Source organism: Cannabis sativa, chromosome 3, assembly GCF_029168945.1.
Source record: "Cannabis sativa cultivar Pink pepper isolate KNU-18-1 chromosome 3, ASM2916894v1, whole genome shotgun sequence".
NCBI classification, from domain to species: Eukaryota; Viridiplantae; Streptophyta; class Magnoliopsida; order Rosales; family Cannabaceae; genus Cannabis; species Cannabis sativa.
The window spans coordinates 2,708,044-2,725,540 of record NC_083603.1 but is presented as its reverse complement, the minus strand read 5'-3'; the positions used below and the strand labels follow the sequence as shown (position 1 = coordinate 2,725,540).

General features: G+C 31.8%; 3 protein-coding genes across 3 annotated transcripts; all 3 read left to right on the top strand.

The window, feature by feature from the left end:
• Positions 1-1,877, top strand: LOC115709035 (F-box protein At2g39490). The gene is made up of 3 exons (XM_030637067.2): positions 1-990; positions 1,163-1,321; positions 1,547-1,877. Exons 1-3 carry the CDS (start codon positions 172-174, stop codon positions 1,766-1,768), a joined length of 1,200 nt encoding a protein of 399 aa, XP_030492927.2. The 5' UTR covers positions 1-171; the 3' UTR covers positions 1,769-1,877.
• A 5,371-nt stretch (positions 1,878-7,248) lies between these two features.
• Positions 7,249-10,936, top strand: LOC115709342 (diaminopimelate epimerase, chloroplastic). The gene is made up of 9 exons (XM_030637428.2): positions 7,249-7,650; positions 7,728-7,895; positions 8,026-8,096; positions 8,542-8,599; positions 8,736-8,915; positions 9,268-9,352; positions 9,500-9,559; positions 9,661-9,734; positions 10,741-10,936. Exons 1-9 carry the CDS (start codon positions 7,369-7,371, stop codon positions 10,855-10,857), a joined length of 1,095 nt encoding a protein of 364 aa, XP_030493288.2. The 5' UTR covers positions 7,249-7,368; the 3' UTR covers positions 10,858-10,936.
• Positions 10,937-12,616: 1,680 nt separating this feature from the next.
• On the top strand, positions 12,617-13,876 carry LOC115709343 (cytochrome b-c1 complex subunit 8-like). Its single transcript, XM_030637429.2, has 2 exons — positions 12,617-12,870; positions 13,564-13,876. Exons 1-2 carry the CDS (start codon positions 12,701-12,703, stop codon positions 13,610-13,612), a joined length of 219 nt encoding a protein of 72 aa, XP_030493289.1. The 5' UTR covers positions 12,617-12,700; the 3' UTR covers positions 13,613-13,876.
• The last annotated feature ends 3,621 nt before the right edge of the window (positions 13,877-17,497 follow it).

Below are 17,497 nucleotides of genomic sequence, written 5' to 3'. Positions count from 1 at the left end.
TGTTTATATTTATAGAGACAAAAATCATTAGATTCCACCGTCCAAAGATTTCTCTTTTTCTCTTCCTCACCATCTCACATATTTATATATATATATGTGCCAAGATTGTGGTAGTGTTCATCTACCAAATATTTGATCTTAATTATAATTAAAAAATTTCAATTAATTATAATGGATGATCAAAAAAGTAGTGTTGATTTGATTAGTAATCTTCCACTTGATATTCTAAGACACATAATTTCATTTCTTCCACTCAAAGAAGCTGTACAAAGTATGAGCCTTTCCACTCTTTGGAGCCAAGTTTTGGCTCCCATTAATGTCAAATTAAAGAGCTTTAATGAAGAAGAAGAAGAAGAAGTTAGTTTCAAAGAGATTGAAGAAGTGTTTGGTGGGTTTTTGAGCTCTTACAATTCTCCTCAACTTTTGTGTATTGGTAAAGTTGTCTTAGCCACTAAAGGGGTTGAAAATGAGCTTCATCTAAACTTCTTTGACCAATCTATTATTACTAATTCCACTTCTCCTTTTCATTTAAAGCTACATACAAAAAATACCTCAAACAATGCTAATTTTGCCTTCTCTTCTCTTAGAACTCTTCATCTTTGTTATGTTAATAGTAAAGTTATAAACTTGGTTAGTGAATTGTTTAAAGGGTTTCATCTTCTTCAAAGTTTGAGAGTTGAGAAATGTGTCGGGTTGGAGGAACTTCATGTGGATATGACCAATTCTCTCCATAATTTGGAAGTGTTGGATTGTAATGACATTGTAAGTGTTGTAGTTTGTGCTCCATATCTTAAAAGTTTCAAGTTTTGTGGACTTTTTCTTCCCCGAATCATGCAACTTGTAAACCCTATCAATTTGGTTGAAGCCACTCTTGAATTCGAGGGAGGTGGAGTAGTGGGTGATGGCGAATTCGAGTGTGAGGATGTTCTTTCACTCTTGAATTCGCTTAAGGATGTTCAAACTCTCACCATAAGTGGTTGGCTTCTCGAGGTATATATTCTTGAAACGCTTGATATTAAATTTACTCGAACACTCTGTGAAAAATATTTTACAAAAAATTATCGAAAGAACATTATGAAAAAAAGTTATATTTTCACTGTCTTTCTTTATATTTTTATTTTTTATTCTTCTAATAATAATTATTTTGTTTGTTCTTTCAAAGTGGATGTGTAGAGGAGGAGTGATATTTAGAAGGCTTGATTTCCAATTCAACAAGTTAGAGAAGCTATGTTGGATTGGATCTTCCATAGACAAGGCTAAGAGAGATTCTTTGGCTTGTTTCTTAAACATATGTCCTTCATTGCTCAAACTCTCTATTGAGGTAAATTATTATGACTTAGTCTCAACTCAATTTGAAAATTTTGTGACAAAAAATTATGTGTAACTATATTGTAAATTGTCATCATTTGAAAAAAGAATTATAATTTATTAATTTACCAAAAATATAAAACAACATTAACATATTTATATTTATATGTATTTTTTTTTTGACTCCATTGTTCACTTACTTAAAACTAATTATAATTGTTATGTTTATTGTGTGCAGATGAATCATAGGCTAAGCATCATTGATTGTCCATTTTTCCACTATTATTGGCATGAGCCTCATCTTTGGATGGATTGTGAAAGTGTGAAAAGTAACACATTACAACTAAAACAACTCAAAATGTTAAGGTTAGAAGGATTTTTGGGTGAAGAAGATGAAATTTTGTTAATGGAGCTATTGCTTAACAAAGCTGTGGTTCTTGAGTCAATGACAATAGCATAATTAAGTACTAAGTAGAGCTTGTTAAACAAGGTAGAGCAAAATTTGCTCATGATTTTCAATGTAAATGTAATTAAACTCATTAATATAATATTATAAATTTGGTTAAAAACCCTCATGGAGGCACCTTATTTGTAAAGTTTTGGATGTTATCTAGCATTTGTGGCTAAAGTTAGTCAAAAACATAAATTGATTACCTAAAGGCTAATAAAATGAAATTGGGGACTTAGACAATACACCACTGAAAAAGTTAGGGACCTTAAGTGCTATTTAGGAAAATATGAATTATCTATTCAAAGTTGAAATTTTATAAGTCAAAATTATGAGATCATAATCATAGGAAAATTAGAATAATGACTTTTTTTTCTTTCTTTCATATTAGCAAGTGGCCATAAATGACTAGATGCCCATTTTCTCCACGTGGATGGGACCCGGGTTCTCTAATGGGATAGAAATTTTTTATTGGGAATTTCTTACTCTGTCCTCAATAGAGAATGATCGGGAATGAGGATTAAAATTATTAACGGAGATAGAGACGGAAGAGTACTCCCCGCAAATTTCTCGCTCCATGTGTATCTCTTAATTGAATAAAATCACTAATATTAGGGGTGTATATCAGTCAGTTTGATCGGTTTAAGTTACATTTTATTTAACCCAATGTGAAGACCAGGTTATAAAAATTTAAGTGTAACCCGGCCAATTAAGAAAAAAAAATTCAACCTACCTTATGAACTGGTCGGTTTGGTCGGGTTAACCCTTCCAACTCTAAACCGAGCACTAATGTTTTTTTTTTTCACATTCAATTGTTATATTTTAATTAATTGTAATAATAAGACAAATATAAAAATTGAATTCAAAGTTCAAATCACCCGTCATAAAAAATATAGCAGTTTGAACTTTTAATTTTTTATAAATATGTATATAGATTATATATAATAAATATATATATAACCCTCTTAATTGAGTTGGTCGGGTTAGTTCGAGTTAACTAGGCGGGTTGATATTATTTTTAACCTGCGCAATATAAAAATTGGGTGGGTTATATTTTCGTCGAGTTTTTCGGTTTGTATTTTTCGTCGGGTTATCTCGATTTGGTTTGGGTGGTTTGTTCAGTTTTGGACGGTTTACAAAAATTTATGTACAGTCCTAACTAATAGTAGGGCTGTACATAAATTTTTGTAAACCGCCTAACCCGAACAACCTGCCCAAACCAAACTGAGATAACTAGACGAAAAATACAAATCGAAAAACCCGAGGAAAATATAAACCGATCAATCTTTATATTGGATGGGTTGAAAATAATACCAACCCACTCAATCAACCTGAACTAATTTGACCAACCCGATTAAGAGGGTTTTTTTTTATATATATATTTTTATTATATATTATATATCATATAATTTATAAAGAGTATTTAAAAAATATAAAATTGAAACTAATATGTTTTTTTTTTAACAATGATTGATTTAAACTTTGAATTCAATCTATATATATATTTGTTTCATTATTACAATTAACTATAATATAACAATTAAATGTAAAAATAAAAAAATTAAAAATATATATTAGTGGTCAGTTTGAACGGGTTAATCCGACCTAACCGACCAATTTTATTGAGCAGGTTACTATTTTTTTTCTTAATTAGGTAAATTACACTTACATTTTTGTAACCCGATCTTTATATTAAGTAGAATAAGATATAGCTGACCAAACCAACCAACATACACCCCTAACTAATACCATCATTTATTTATTTGACATTTAATACGGTTGAAAATAAAATAGGGGTGTTTTGCAAATATCTAAATACTGTTTCATAGGGGTGTTCGCGGTGCGGGTGGTGCGGTTTTTAACCATTTTTTCAAACCAACCCGCACATGCAGTTTTTCTAATTTTCCAAACCGCACCCACACCGCGATACTAAAAAACCGCAAAAACTGCACCGCAAAAAATGATGCGGTGCGATGCGGTTTTTGCGGTTTATGCGGTTTGAACTATCACAATTTTTTTTTTAGAAATCATCATAAAATAATTAAACTATCATTAATATAATTATTCCAAAACACTTGAGAAAATACAACAAACTTGAGACTAATAAAAGTTATAACAACAACAATAAGTCAATAATCATTTTAAAGTTTCAACAACACACCTAAATCAAAATAACAAACTTGAAACTAATTAAGTTCCAACAACAATATAAATGTACAACTAACATACTTACATCAATAGATTAAAAATAAAACAAACACAAACTTCCAACTCCAAATTTTAATACACATGTATGGGCTTGGGTTTGTTGCTAAGAAGAGAGGGTTTGTGAAGAGTTATGGATTTTGCCGTAAGATTTATAGGCTTGGGTTAGGCTCAATAAAATAAATATAAAAATTAAAATTTTAAAAGATGCGGTGCGACGGTTTGAATCGCGGTTTAATAATTCAAAACCGCAAACCGCACCGCACCGCGCGGTTTGGGAAAAATTCAAACCGCAACCGCACCGCGAAGAATTTCAAACCGCATTTTTTTTACGGTGCGGGCGGTTTGAGTGGTTTGATGTACACCCTTACTGTTTCACACTAGTTGGTTGGTACTAATTTGAAAAGGTTTTTGGGATACTTTTGATTTGAGTCTTCAAACAAAAATAATAAAACGTGGGAAATGAGTTTTATTTATTTATTTGTTTATTATTTATTTGATCATTATCCGTAAAAACAAGTACAACTTGCACATCACATGTTTATAAATTATGTGTAGAGAATATTATTTTTCTTAATGATAAAATGAAACTCACACCAAATGTTTTTTTTGATAACCACTCACACCAAAATTTTACTAATATTTTTTCATGTGGTAGGCCAATTCACTATAATTTACTTATAATAATTTGATGAATTCTTTCAACATCTTTTGTCAACTATACCTCTTTAAACAACACAAGAAATGAAGCAATTAATTATTACTTGCAATTCTAGTCATAATAGAAACAAATTAGGACTAAAAACACAAGTAATAACAGATAATTTTGTTACTATCTCTGTTGGTTCGAACAGGGAATGATACAAAAATTTAGGTCAACTTATAAAGCCTGTCGTGTTACAATAATAAAATAGAGCACATCAGTAAAGTATACAATCTAAGATATCAACAAAGCTTAGAAAGAAAAGAGAATAAATAACACGACATCAATTTAATCAACTTTAACACATCAAATTGATAAGATTTTGGTCATTATTAATTAATTGTTTGATTTATCGGTGTTAGTTGTAATTATAAATTTTAATGGAAAAATAAAAGAAAAAACCATTAAATCAACAATATATATGGACATTGACATATAGAATCCTTAGGTAGGGCATCATTTTGATTGAAAATAATTTTCAATTTCGAAAAATAAACAATCAAACTCGATTTATCATTTCATATTTGTTGCAGATTATTTTTTATATTATTTTTTTTTGGGTTTTTTACAAAAATATTAAATTTTAGATAAAATTTTATAATTATACTGTCACATAGAATTTTTTACAAAAATACTCTTTTTATAAAATAACCGTAAACAACAAAACAGAACAATTAAAAATAACAGTAGAACAACTAAAAAGCAATCGTGGAATAACAGTAAAAACTTAACACAGTACACAGTATAAAACTTATACAATATTTTTGAAAAAAAAAAATACAATATTTCTGAAAAAAAAATTCTGCATATTTTTTTAAAAAATTCTGTCCTACAATAAAAAAAAAAAAAATTAAAAATGTCATGTGGTGTAAAACACATTTTTTTTTGGGATTTTTTCAAAAATATACATAAAATACAAAATAATTACAAAAATAACCTAACAAATCTCAATTACAATAATATCTTGTCACGTCATTAAAAAATACCTTAATTCCAAAATAATATGCCTGAAATGAAACTATTCCCGAAATTCTTTTTTTTTTATAATTTTCCTGCGTTTCAAAAGTAACCTTTTGGTTACTTATGATACTGATAAGAAACTAATAAGTAACTTTTTCTGAAAAAGTATCACTTTTATATCATATAATTTGAGATACATTTTGGTTACCTCCAAAACTTACATGTATAAACTTTAATAATCAATTAATTATTTAGATTATATTAATACATTTGAGTAACTTTCAAGTTTATTTTTGAAAATAATGAGTTGTCATCCAGTAAACTACCATTTTAGTAAATTGTATTTAAAAAAATATATATCATAAATGTTTAAGTCACTCATATTTTTTTAAATATAAATTGATATATGCATTTTGATTAGTTAAATAAAGAATGAAGTTACAAATAACTTTTGAATTATTACTAATAAAAGATATTTTTAGACCAATTAGTTATGATTTCGATAAGATACCAATTGGTTACTTTTGATAAAATTATCAATTTTAAAATAAAAAAGATGATGATCGGATAATATTCTATAAATACTCATATTTTTTGTCAAATAAAATTATTAGCATTTATTTTGGCATAAAACAAAATTTCATTCTTTGATATTTTTTACTATAAAAGATATTGTCAATAAACTTATTAGTTTATTTTGGCGATAAGTAAATTTTATTTTTCTTTTCGTTTATATTTTTTATATAAATATATATGTCGAATAAATTTATTGGTTTTATATTTTGGCATGCATGATATATGTCAAATAATCTTATTTTTTTTTCGTATATTAGAACAATAATTCATTTATTTCTGACAATATATGTGCTATAAAACTTACTAGAAGTTTATTTTGATGGAACATAAATTTTTATATTGATCGAGTAAACTATAATCAAACATAATGATATATGCTAAATCTATTAGTCTATTTTATTTCGTATATTGGAACAACAATTTATATTTTATAACCACACAAAAGATATAATCAAAATTAATTAGTGCATAAAATAATCTAATTAGTCTATTTTCAAGTATATCGACATCAAATTTATTTGTATACAAAGTACATTTTATTTATTGAAAAACAATGTTATCATATATAAACTTAAGTTAACTAAATCATAAATATTGACGATTACAACAAGATAACTCACATGAAATATTTATGAGTCACATAATGTTTCTTTATTTTAAGATAACAAAACAAATTTTCATTATTTTATAACGCACATTGAAGCGTAGATTGAAAATTAATTATAACAACTAAATTAATTACTAATTAGTTATTTTAAAGGTCTATTACGATATCTTAATATTATTTAAGATACAATTTTGTAATTTTAATTTATTGTAAAAACTAATTAGTTATCATAGTATAATAATTAAGTTAACTAAAAAATATTAATTGACTAAGATTAAAAACAAGATAACTAATTAGTATATGATTAGTATTATGAGTAACAATGGTTTATTAATTAATTTTCGAAAATAACCTCTTAAAAAAAATTAAAAATTTCATGGGTTGTAAAACACATTTTTTTCTTTATTTTGGTGGGATTCGAACTTGAAGTGGAAGAGAAGCCCAATATTGCTGGCCCAACTATTATTTCAAGCCCAGCCCACTAAATTTTCAGAATGAAGAAGAAGAAGAAAAAGAAGAAGAAGAAACCTTGTTCAACTAACTCTACTGAGCTTCATAGTTATGGCTATGGCCGCCACCATTTCGCCTCCTCTCACATCTCCGGCTCGGCGGCTTTCACTGACCTCCTTCACCTCACTCTCAAATTCTCACTCTTTCACCAATCAACTGAGTTTTCTCAGACCAACTCGTCCCTGCATCGGCGTCTCAGCTGGAGCCTCTTCTCCCATTTCCATGAGACTCGAAGCCGCCGAAAAGGCCTCTACGGCTTCGTTCTTGGATCGCAGAGAGACCGGTTTCCTTCATTTCGTCAAGTACCAGGGCCTCGGCAACGATTTCATTCTGGTAATTTTGAAAATTGGAGCTAAGTTGTTTGTTCTTCTCTCTTTTCGATTTTTTCATCTGAATAGGGTTTCTTGTAGGTTGATAATAGGGATTCTTCAGAGCCTAGAGTCACTCCTGAGCAAGCAGTGAAGCTTTGTGATCGGAACTTTGGAATTGGAGGTGATGGAGTCATTTTTGCGATGCCGGGAATCAATGGCACTGATTATACTATGAGAATTTTTAATTCTGATGGAAGCGAGCCTGAGGTGATTGATAATTGAGATTGGAGATTTCAATTCTTGTTTTGATATTCAAAACAATTTCAATATTATTATGCTTGAATTGATTTTGTACTGTTTGAAAGATGAAAATTTTGGTTGTAATTTCATGTTTTAGATGTGTGGTAATGGAGTACGTTGCTTTGCTCGATTTATTGCTGAGCTTGAGAATTTGCAAGGAAAACACAGGTAACATATACATTCATATGTATGTACATATATATATTGTGATGATTTGCTTCTAAAACATTATTAAAGAAACAATCTTGGGTGTGTTTGGAAAGCCACTTAGATTTGTGTGTAATTGAAAGTAATTACTGACATGTAATTACATTGTAATTGTTAATTGGAGGTAATTAAGGAGTTCCAAATCCAATTACACTCTCCAATTCTCACGGCGCCCATGAGAATTGAGTGTAATTACATGTAGGTACTAAAAACTTTCCATTTTAAATGTAATTACATACTTACTCACCGTTAATGAGTAGCAAAGTAAAACATTTAGAAGATACTATAATTATTCCAATAATACTAAGCACAACCAATTAGAGAATGTGCTTTATTCTTTGGTTTATCAATTAGGAATACCTCTTTCGACTTTCTTTGACAATGCCTTTATGATCTATTGTTGTAGCTTTACTGTACATACTGGTGCTGGTTTAATTATTCCAGAATTACAAGATGATGGCCAGGTATAGACTTCTCTACTTGAAAATTACCTATATCTATTGGGTTCATATGCTTCAATGGCAACATTCACAAGTGATTGCATTTTGGTTCAATTATGGAAATTTTACTGCATAGTGATTTTTGAGTATTCGATTTCAGGTTAAAGTTGATATGGGTGAACCAGTACTTAAAGCATCAGATGTACCTACAAGGTTACCTGCAAATAAGGATCAATCAGTTGTAAAGTCCGACATAGATGTCAATGGAGAAACTTGGAGTGTTACATGTGTTAGTATGGGAAATCCTCACTGCGTAACTTTTGGCAAGAAGGGGGGCCAGGTATGAGTTATGACTCTCTTGTTGAACTCTAGTACTTATAGTTATATCTCATCTAAGCCAAAATAGTATTTGTTCTTTTAACAGTTTTCTGCCTTTGATGTAAAAGTGTAACAAATGATTGATCACTCCAACACCTAAACCCAGACTTCTAAATGAATAGTCCTTGCATATGCTTTGCTTTGTTTCTAGCTTTCTTCCATGGTAGATTATGACCAAAAGCTTTTCATTTTGATGTGTTAAAGTTGTTGAAATTGGTGTTGTAGTATTTTTCTCTTTTTTTCTGTGAGCTTTGTAGATGTCTCAGATTGCAGGACATTTTTCGCTGATCTGTTTTATTATTGTAACCTGGCAGGCTTTGCAAGTTGATGAACTAAACTTAGCTGATATTGGACCTAAATTTGAGCATCACGAGATGTTCCCAGCCCGAACCAACACAGGTGTGTTCATTTTTTTGATTGTGGTGTTTGTGGAGACTGGTGTATGGATTTTAATTAGTACAGCAAGTAATTATGAAATTGATTGACTTTAGTTCTTTTGCTTTTCTAAACTTGTTTATTGATCAATCTCATGTTTTTTATTGTCAGAATTCGTACAAGTGTTCTCACCTTCACATGTCAAAATGCGTGTTTGGGAGCGTGGGGCAGGTTGGTGTGCTTTCAGTTGTTTTTTGCGATAAGCTCACTCACCGTAGTTGGTTTTTTCAACTTCATTGCTTAACTACATTGTTGATTTATTATTGTTGCAGGAGCAACATTGGCCTGTGGAACTGGTGCTTGTGCCGTAGTTGTTGCAGCCGTTCTTGAGGGCCGTGCTGGAAGGGTAGGTTTTGACACACATACATTCAATATTTTTGGTAGCTCTTAACAACCTATCCTAACACATAAATACACAAGAAGTTGAATAAACAGAATAAAAATTCAGCTAATGCACTAGTTTTTATTTGGTAAGGTTAAGGGGCTGTTTTGCTGTGTTTAGTTTTTCATTTTTTTGAAATTGTATTTTAAAAAGTGAGAATAGAAAGCACCTTTTTGTTATTTTAAAAATTTAATGGGGTTTGGTTTATGTTTTTTAAAATTATTTTTAGATTTTTGTTTTTTACTAAAAAAAATTTAATATTCTACACCATACCACAACATGAACCCATGCCACCTAGTTCGGGTTGGAGTACGCGTTCGGGGTTGGGGTTTGAGTTTGGGTTTGACGTTCGGGTTCGGGTCTGGGGTCCCGTCCAGGTCTAGGTTGGGGTCTGGGTTTGGGTTGGGGTCCAGGGTTCGAGTCTAATTTCGAGTTGGGGTCCACGTCCGTGGTCGAAGTTCTAGTCCAGGGTTTGGGTCTAGGTCGGGGTCTGAGTCCGGGTTCTGGGTCTAGATATAGGTCGGGTTTGGATTAGAGTCAGGGGTTCAGATCTGGGGCTTGGGTCTGAGGTCTAGGTCTAGGTTTGGGTCGTGTCAGGGTCTAGGTCTGAGTCCGAGTTCGAGATTCGGATTCGGGTATGTGAGCAAAAATGTAAAAAAGAATATATGTTTGTCAAAAAAAAAATTGCTTTTGAAAATAGAAAACAACATATTGATGTTTTTTAGCTTTTCAAAACAAAGTTTTCAGAAAACCGTTTCTAAAAAACTTGGCTAAACGCCCCCTATTACTTTTACGAAGCTAAACAACTCATAAACTTCTTCCTATTTTCATAACATTCAAGTACTAACATATCAAGGAATGAATCTGAAACTATCCATAACAAGTGGAACCAAACCATATATTTGATGTAGTTTTAAACTGCCTTTGTTTGTCTTAATAATCTTGTTATGTTTTTGGTGTCGGGGCATAGAATTGCACGGTTGACTTGCCTGGAGGGCCATTACAGATCGAATGGAGGGAAGAAGACAATCACATTTACATGACCGGTCCAGCTGAAGTGGCGTTCTACGGTTCTGTGCAATTGTGATATGTCTGTCTCCTTATCTTCAAAAACTATGTTGTCTGCTTAGACCTTAAATTATTTGTTATTTAGTTCATTACTTTTTCTTTAGCTTTGTAACATAAGAAGTTGAATTTAGAGGGATTGTTTATGTTCTTCAAAATTTTGTAGCTTTGGCCTTTGCATGGCAGCAACTTTGGTTTGGTTGTCGTTTATTTCAACAGCCTTTGAAAACGACAACATTATCAAGAGACATGTTTTGTACTCTTAAACGACAACAGATTATAAAATTCTTTTGAGGAATAATCTATCTGTTGAAGTAAACTTCATAAGTGAAATTTATTTTAAATATGAAAAAATGTTTTGTTTTAAGTTGCTTTACTAGGAAAGTAAGCTTGGAGGTTGTTAACTGATGAATCGTCCCTAGTTTGCAAAGTCTACAGAGCTAAATACTTCTCAAATGGCTCTTTCCTCACGGCTACCATCCTAGAAACAAAAGATCTCATTATTGCAGGAGCTAGAATTCATATTGGTAATGACCTACATGTAATGATTACAATAGATCCTTGGCTGCTAGATTTATCAGCCCTTTGTATGTTTTTCAATTGGTCATAAAGTGGCTAGCCTAATGCATGTGAATAATCATAGTTGGGATGTTGAAATTGTCTCAGATTTATTCAACACCAAGGATCGTGCTCTCATATTGGGGATTGGGGATACCACTTAGCAGCTCAAATGTTAATGACTGTTGGACTTAGAATAGAGAGGCTTCAGGATACTACTCTGTTAAAAGTGCTTATAGAGTTCTGCAGTAGAATGATGGAGATGATCTGCTCCATGGTTATTTTCGAAAGAAGTTCTAGAAAGTTAAAGTGCCTCCAAAGGTACTTCACTTCGGTTGGAGAGCTATTACAGGGTGCTTACCTACAAAGATTCAACTTCAAACAAAGCACATATATGTCAATCTTTTATGCCCTATACGCCATACACTTGATGAGTTGATCATTCATGTCTTAGTACTTTATCCCTTCGCTCGCTCATGTTGGCATAGGTTTGTTGTTAGCATTGTTACTGCAACATATGGAGATTTTAAAGATTGGTTCATTGATGTTACTCAAGGAGGTACTGCCACTGTTATTGCAGAAGTTTTAATGATTGCTTGGCAAATTTGGACAACACGAAATGATGTGTTATGGAAGGAAAGAACAAAACAGCAGCTGATATGTAGTTCATGCAGTAAGATCACATCTTAACCAATGGTGTTATGCTCAACAAAATCGATTGGAAACTCTCTTTGTTCAAGGTGTTATGATCACATCTCAGTAGTTTGGAAGATTTTACCATCAAAATTTAAGCTTGGAGGGTAAAATACAAATAAAAATTAATTAGGAGGGTTTAGCAGCAAAAAAACTCAAAAAGTTGGTTTGTAAAATCCTTAATTTTGAAATTTTTACAAAAATATTAGATTTTAGGCAAAAATTTATAATTTTACTACCACACTAAATTTATAAATTTATGAAACAACAAAACAAAAAAATTAAAAACAACAATGAAACAACTAAAAAAAACCGTAGAACAATATTGAAAACTTAACACAATACATAGTATAAAAAATATATAGTATTTTTGAAAATAAAATTCTACATAAGAATAATAAGAAAAAGTAAATAGTGCCACATGTGTTTTCGATATAGTGGACTTCCTTGGCCCAACATTTTCAAAATGGGCCTATGAAAGCCCAATTAGCACACCATTTTGGACTTTGGATTGAAGAAACAAATACAAATTGTATTAAGGAAAAATATAAATTAGGTTTTTTTTATAGAGAAGTCGACCAGAGAAACGAAGAAGAAAAAGGAAGAAGAAGAAGATGGGAAAGCAACCAGTGAGGCTGAAAGCGGTGGTGTACGCTCTTTCTCCGTTTCAGCAGAAAGTGATGCCGGGTCTTTGGAACGATCTGCCTTCTAAGATCCACCACAAGGTCTCCGAGAATTGGCTCAACGCTACCCTCCTCCTCACCCCTCTCGTCGGAGTCTACACGTACCTTTCTTTCTTTCTCTTTTCTATTTTCTTTAATTCTTATTCACAATCTGCATTAGCCCCTTTTGATTAGACGAAAAATTTGTGATTTTGGAAATTGCAAGTAATTTAATCTCAAATTGATCTCGACAACCAGTTTTAGGGTTTCTGATATGAAAATGATATTTGAGTCTCTATTTTGTTGTTTCATTGTTAAATATTGCATCTTTTTCTGCATAGTGTTTGTTTTATATGCTTAGTTTTTGTCTTAAACAAAATGGTTCTGATTTCTGATTTGGTATGCATAGTTAAATTTTATAGTTGATGATGTCAAACCATAGAAAGAGAGGTTATTATTAACTAAGGGTAGGATCTAGTTTTAGAAATCCAATCGGAAAATTTTGCCAAACTAACCATTGAAATAGTAAAATTTGCAAAATAACCTCACTTAATTTACTTTACTCTATGCGACCATCGTTTATGGTCACACCGTGTAACTCATGGTTGTGAATAAAAATGTTCATAAAAGCTATTTTTACAAAACATTCAATCAAATCTCTAAGTATAAACGTGTTGGAGCAATTTGAAATTGAAATGCCCAAGGAAAAAACAACATTAATGTATTGTTGAGCTATAGATATTAGGGTGGATATATGTGTAGTTTTATTAAGGTACTAAATAATAATTGTACTCTCTCAAAATTTATGTATGCAGGTATGTTCAGCAGTATCAAGAGAAGGAGAAGTTATCTCACAGGCACTGAAGTTTCGGATGAAGAACTGAACCTTCTCCCCCCTTTTCTTTCATGTGCAAATAATAACCATTGCAATTGCAATTGCAGTTCAGTTCAGTTGCTCAAACATATCTTATTTTGTCACTTAGTTTTGTTTATGAATTTAAGTTTTATTGGCTGTTTCAGCATATGGATATAAGATGTTGATTTGAGTTTGGTATGGCCAACAAATATATTCTTTGAATGTCCTATTCTTATTGATTGATTAATATAACTATCTGTGGTGTTCTTTAATGATTGTCATGGCATAATAAGATAGATAGTGAAAGATCAAATCTAGAATATAATCCATAAGTGTAACCATCTGAAAAGATTGGTTAGTTTGTCATTAAATGCAGTTTCAAGGTGTTATGATCAATTGTTATGTTTGGTGCGAGGGACCTGAGGTTGGCACCAGTTCCTTATACCAGAGTATAAGCACATGTTATGGGCCAGGTATGAGTTGCCAGAAGAATTTTATACTTATTTGGTTGTGACACTCTTCAATGTTTTGAACTCTAGTACTTAATTCTCATCTTAGCCAACATAATATTTGTTCTTTCCTCTTCAACACCTAAACCCATGTTCCTGAATGTTATAAATAATCCTGGTACATGCTTATTAGCTTTGTCTCCAGGTTTATTGCATTAGTTTCAAGTTCCATCTTTAATAGGAGAACAAATTTAAAGCTAGTGATCAAAGCCTTTTCAATTTTGTTAGAATATATTAAATAAAAAGGGTAATTGAGTCATTGTATTGAGGGTGGGTTTGTGAGTGAGAATAGAAACTATTCATATAGGTATGTAAGTGAAAGATTGGGTATGCAATGTATTGAGCAAATCACTCTCTGCATCAGAGGGGCTAAGGGCTCCCATACTTTGTATAATTGGCACAATTCCTACTGTTTTGGATACTATTCTTGTTGCTGTTTGTGTGTTTTGCTACTGGTTTTGAGTATTTGAGTTAGATTGTTTGTTATTTAGATTCATTCACCTGGCTTTGCTCTTTTCCTTAATGAGTGCAAACTCCAGCACTCCGAATCTGACCTCCTTCCGACCAACATAAAACCGCATCCTCAACTCCTCCTGAGCATCCACTTTCATTTTGTGGAGCATCAGCTGGTGAAATAACACTGAGGAGAATGTCAAGGGTACGGCATTCCAGAAGCTCCCGAAACGGCTTTCCTTCGCCGTGTTATTAAGGTTGAACTCCTCAAACTGAGCTTTGATTTTTGCAAAAATTCCAGTGCCTCTATATGTGACGCGGACAGTAAAATGCTCGGGTGCTGGAATAATGAGTCTGGGAGCCATCTGAAAAAACAAAAAACAAATCAATATAACTGCCAAAAAAATTAAAAAATGGTCGACATAACATCGACATCATGTCGATATTCTGTCGACATTATCAAACAGTAAGTAAATAAAAAAATTGGTCGACAAACAGTCGATATACTGTCGACATGTTGTCGACATTATCACAAAAACAGTAACAAAATAACTTTGTGGACAACATATCGACAAACTGTCGACATCCTGTCGACATGTTGTCGACATTATCACAAAAACAGTAACAAAATAACTTTGTGGACAGCATATCGACATCCTATCGACATGCCATCGACATTATAACTTTGTGGACAACATTATCATGTCGACATGCCATCGACATTATCAAATATATATCAACTACATAACAATGGTCGACAAGATATCGACATAAGGTCGATATGCTATCGACATTATAGACCTCCACTTTTATTCCAAAACAGGTCGACATCCTATCGACATACCAATGATATCCTATCGACATACACTAACAACACAGACTCAAACACTTTCAATCTTGTCGACATTATATCGATAACCTATCGCCATGTCATCGACAACTTGTTTGAACAATAAAACACTACTGATTAACATGCAGAAAAACAAGCACAAGTTCGTATACACATCCTAAAACAATCTAATCAGAATAATATACACAAATTCCCATCCAACTCTATGAAAATTCTATTTTTTAATAAGAAAAAAACTTACCTTTGACTGTTCGTGGTTTTGGGGGCTACGACCTCTGTTCTGGTTTTGGTGGCTACGACCTCTGAAAATTTGTTGGGTTCCAATGTCGGCCGTGGGTGTGGGTGGGTTGGGTTCCAATGTCGAGAGCAATAGACAGAGAAAGAGAGAAAGAGAGAACTAGAACAGTAGATAGAGAGAGGGTTGGGTCAGGGTCGTGGGTGGGTGGCCGGAGTGGGGTCGTGGTCGTTGACTGCGTTGTTGGGTCGTTGTCGTGGGGCAGCGTTCGAAAGTTGTAAACGACAGAGAGAGAAAGAGAGAGGGAAAGAGAGGGAATAGCAAACGACAGAGAGAGAAAGAGAGAGTGAAAGAGGGAAAGACGGAAAGAGAGAGAGAGAATAGGAAAATTAAATTTGAGGGGTATTTTGGATAGAAATTAGTAATAGTTGAATTAATTTGTATAAATTAGTGGAGGGTATATATTTTGAAATGGGGTATTTTATTAGGGTCAATGAATGAAATTTCTCTTTTTTTAAGTGGGAATATAATGGGTCCCACAAAGTTTTAGGAGTAATATCAACTCTTCTCTACACTAAAATTTCACATTACCCTAAGAAATTCAATAATTAAAAGTTAAAACAAACAAACACCCCTTTGGCCAACTCCAAGGAGACGGCAAATTATATATATGCTAAGGATTTTTTCTCCAAAGACACACCATTTTGAGGTTAGTGCTACAATGCACCACATATATGTCTAGACACAATATTTTTTAATTAATATTTATATATATTTATATTATAAGATATAAGATGTATTTATAAAATTAAAAATTTAATTTTGAAAAATTCTACAATACACCTTTCTAAAAATGATGTATTGATGTACTTATATTTGATTCGATGTCTGGCAGACTTTTTTAGTCTAATTTTTTATAGTTGTGTATATTATAGTTATTTAAGACATTCTGCAAACAATGTATCTGTGCACTGATGTACTCCTACCTATTTCGACATTCGAGAGACTTTTTTAATCTATTTTTTTTTAGGCCTGCAAAATTTCAAAAAAATTTAAAAAAATTTAACATGCTGAAAATAAAGTTCAAACTGTCTGTTGCACGCGTGACTCTTTTATTTGGAGGAGTGCATTGTAAAAGTACCTTTAAATTTATTGTATGTAAATTTAAATGTAAATACCATAATTTTATTTTTATTTTATTAAAAATTAAAAGAATAATAAAGAATATTTTTTAGTGTTGTGGTTGGAGTAGAAATAGTTTTTGGCACCAAATTTAATGATAGTGTAAGACCAAATTTAATGTGCTCCTTAGAGATGCTTTTAATCTTTACATTACTTTAACAAAATTGTGGCAAAGAGGAGTGCTACCGCCAACCTCCTATTACAAACTCTGTGTCCGAAAATACATACCAGAATTTTTTTATTCAATTTTTTTTTCACGACGATGTTCGTTATGCTTACAACATCATGCTTGTAAAATTTTTAAAAATTTCGAATAGTTTACAGTGCCGAAAATACGTTTGAAGTTTTTGAACACACGTGGTAAACTGAAATATCAGGAACTCTATTTTCGGCATTGTAAACTATTCAGAATTTTTCAAAAAGTTACAGGAGTGATACTGTAACTATATCGAATATTGCTATGATAGAAATTTTTAAAAAAATATTCCGATATATGATTTCAGGCGAAAATATTATAATAGAAAGTTATAATTGAGACCCTTTTTGTGACAAATTACTTACTTGAGAAGAAAATACTTAATCATTTCTTTCTTAATCCTTACTATTTACCATTACCATTACCCAGGTAATATAATATCCCTATATACCATTTTGCTAACGTCAC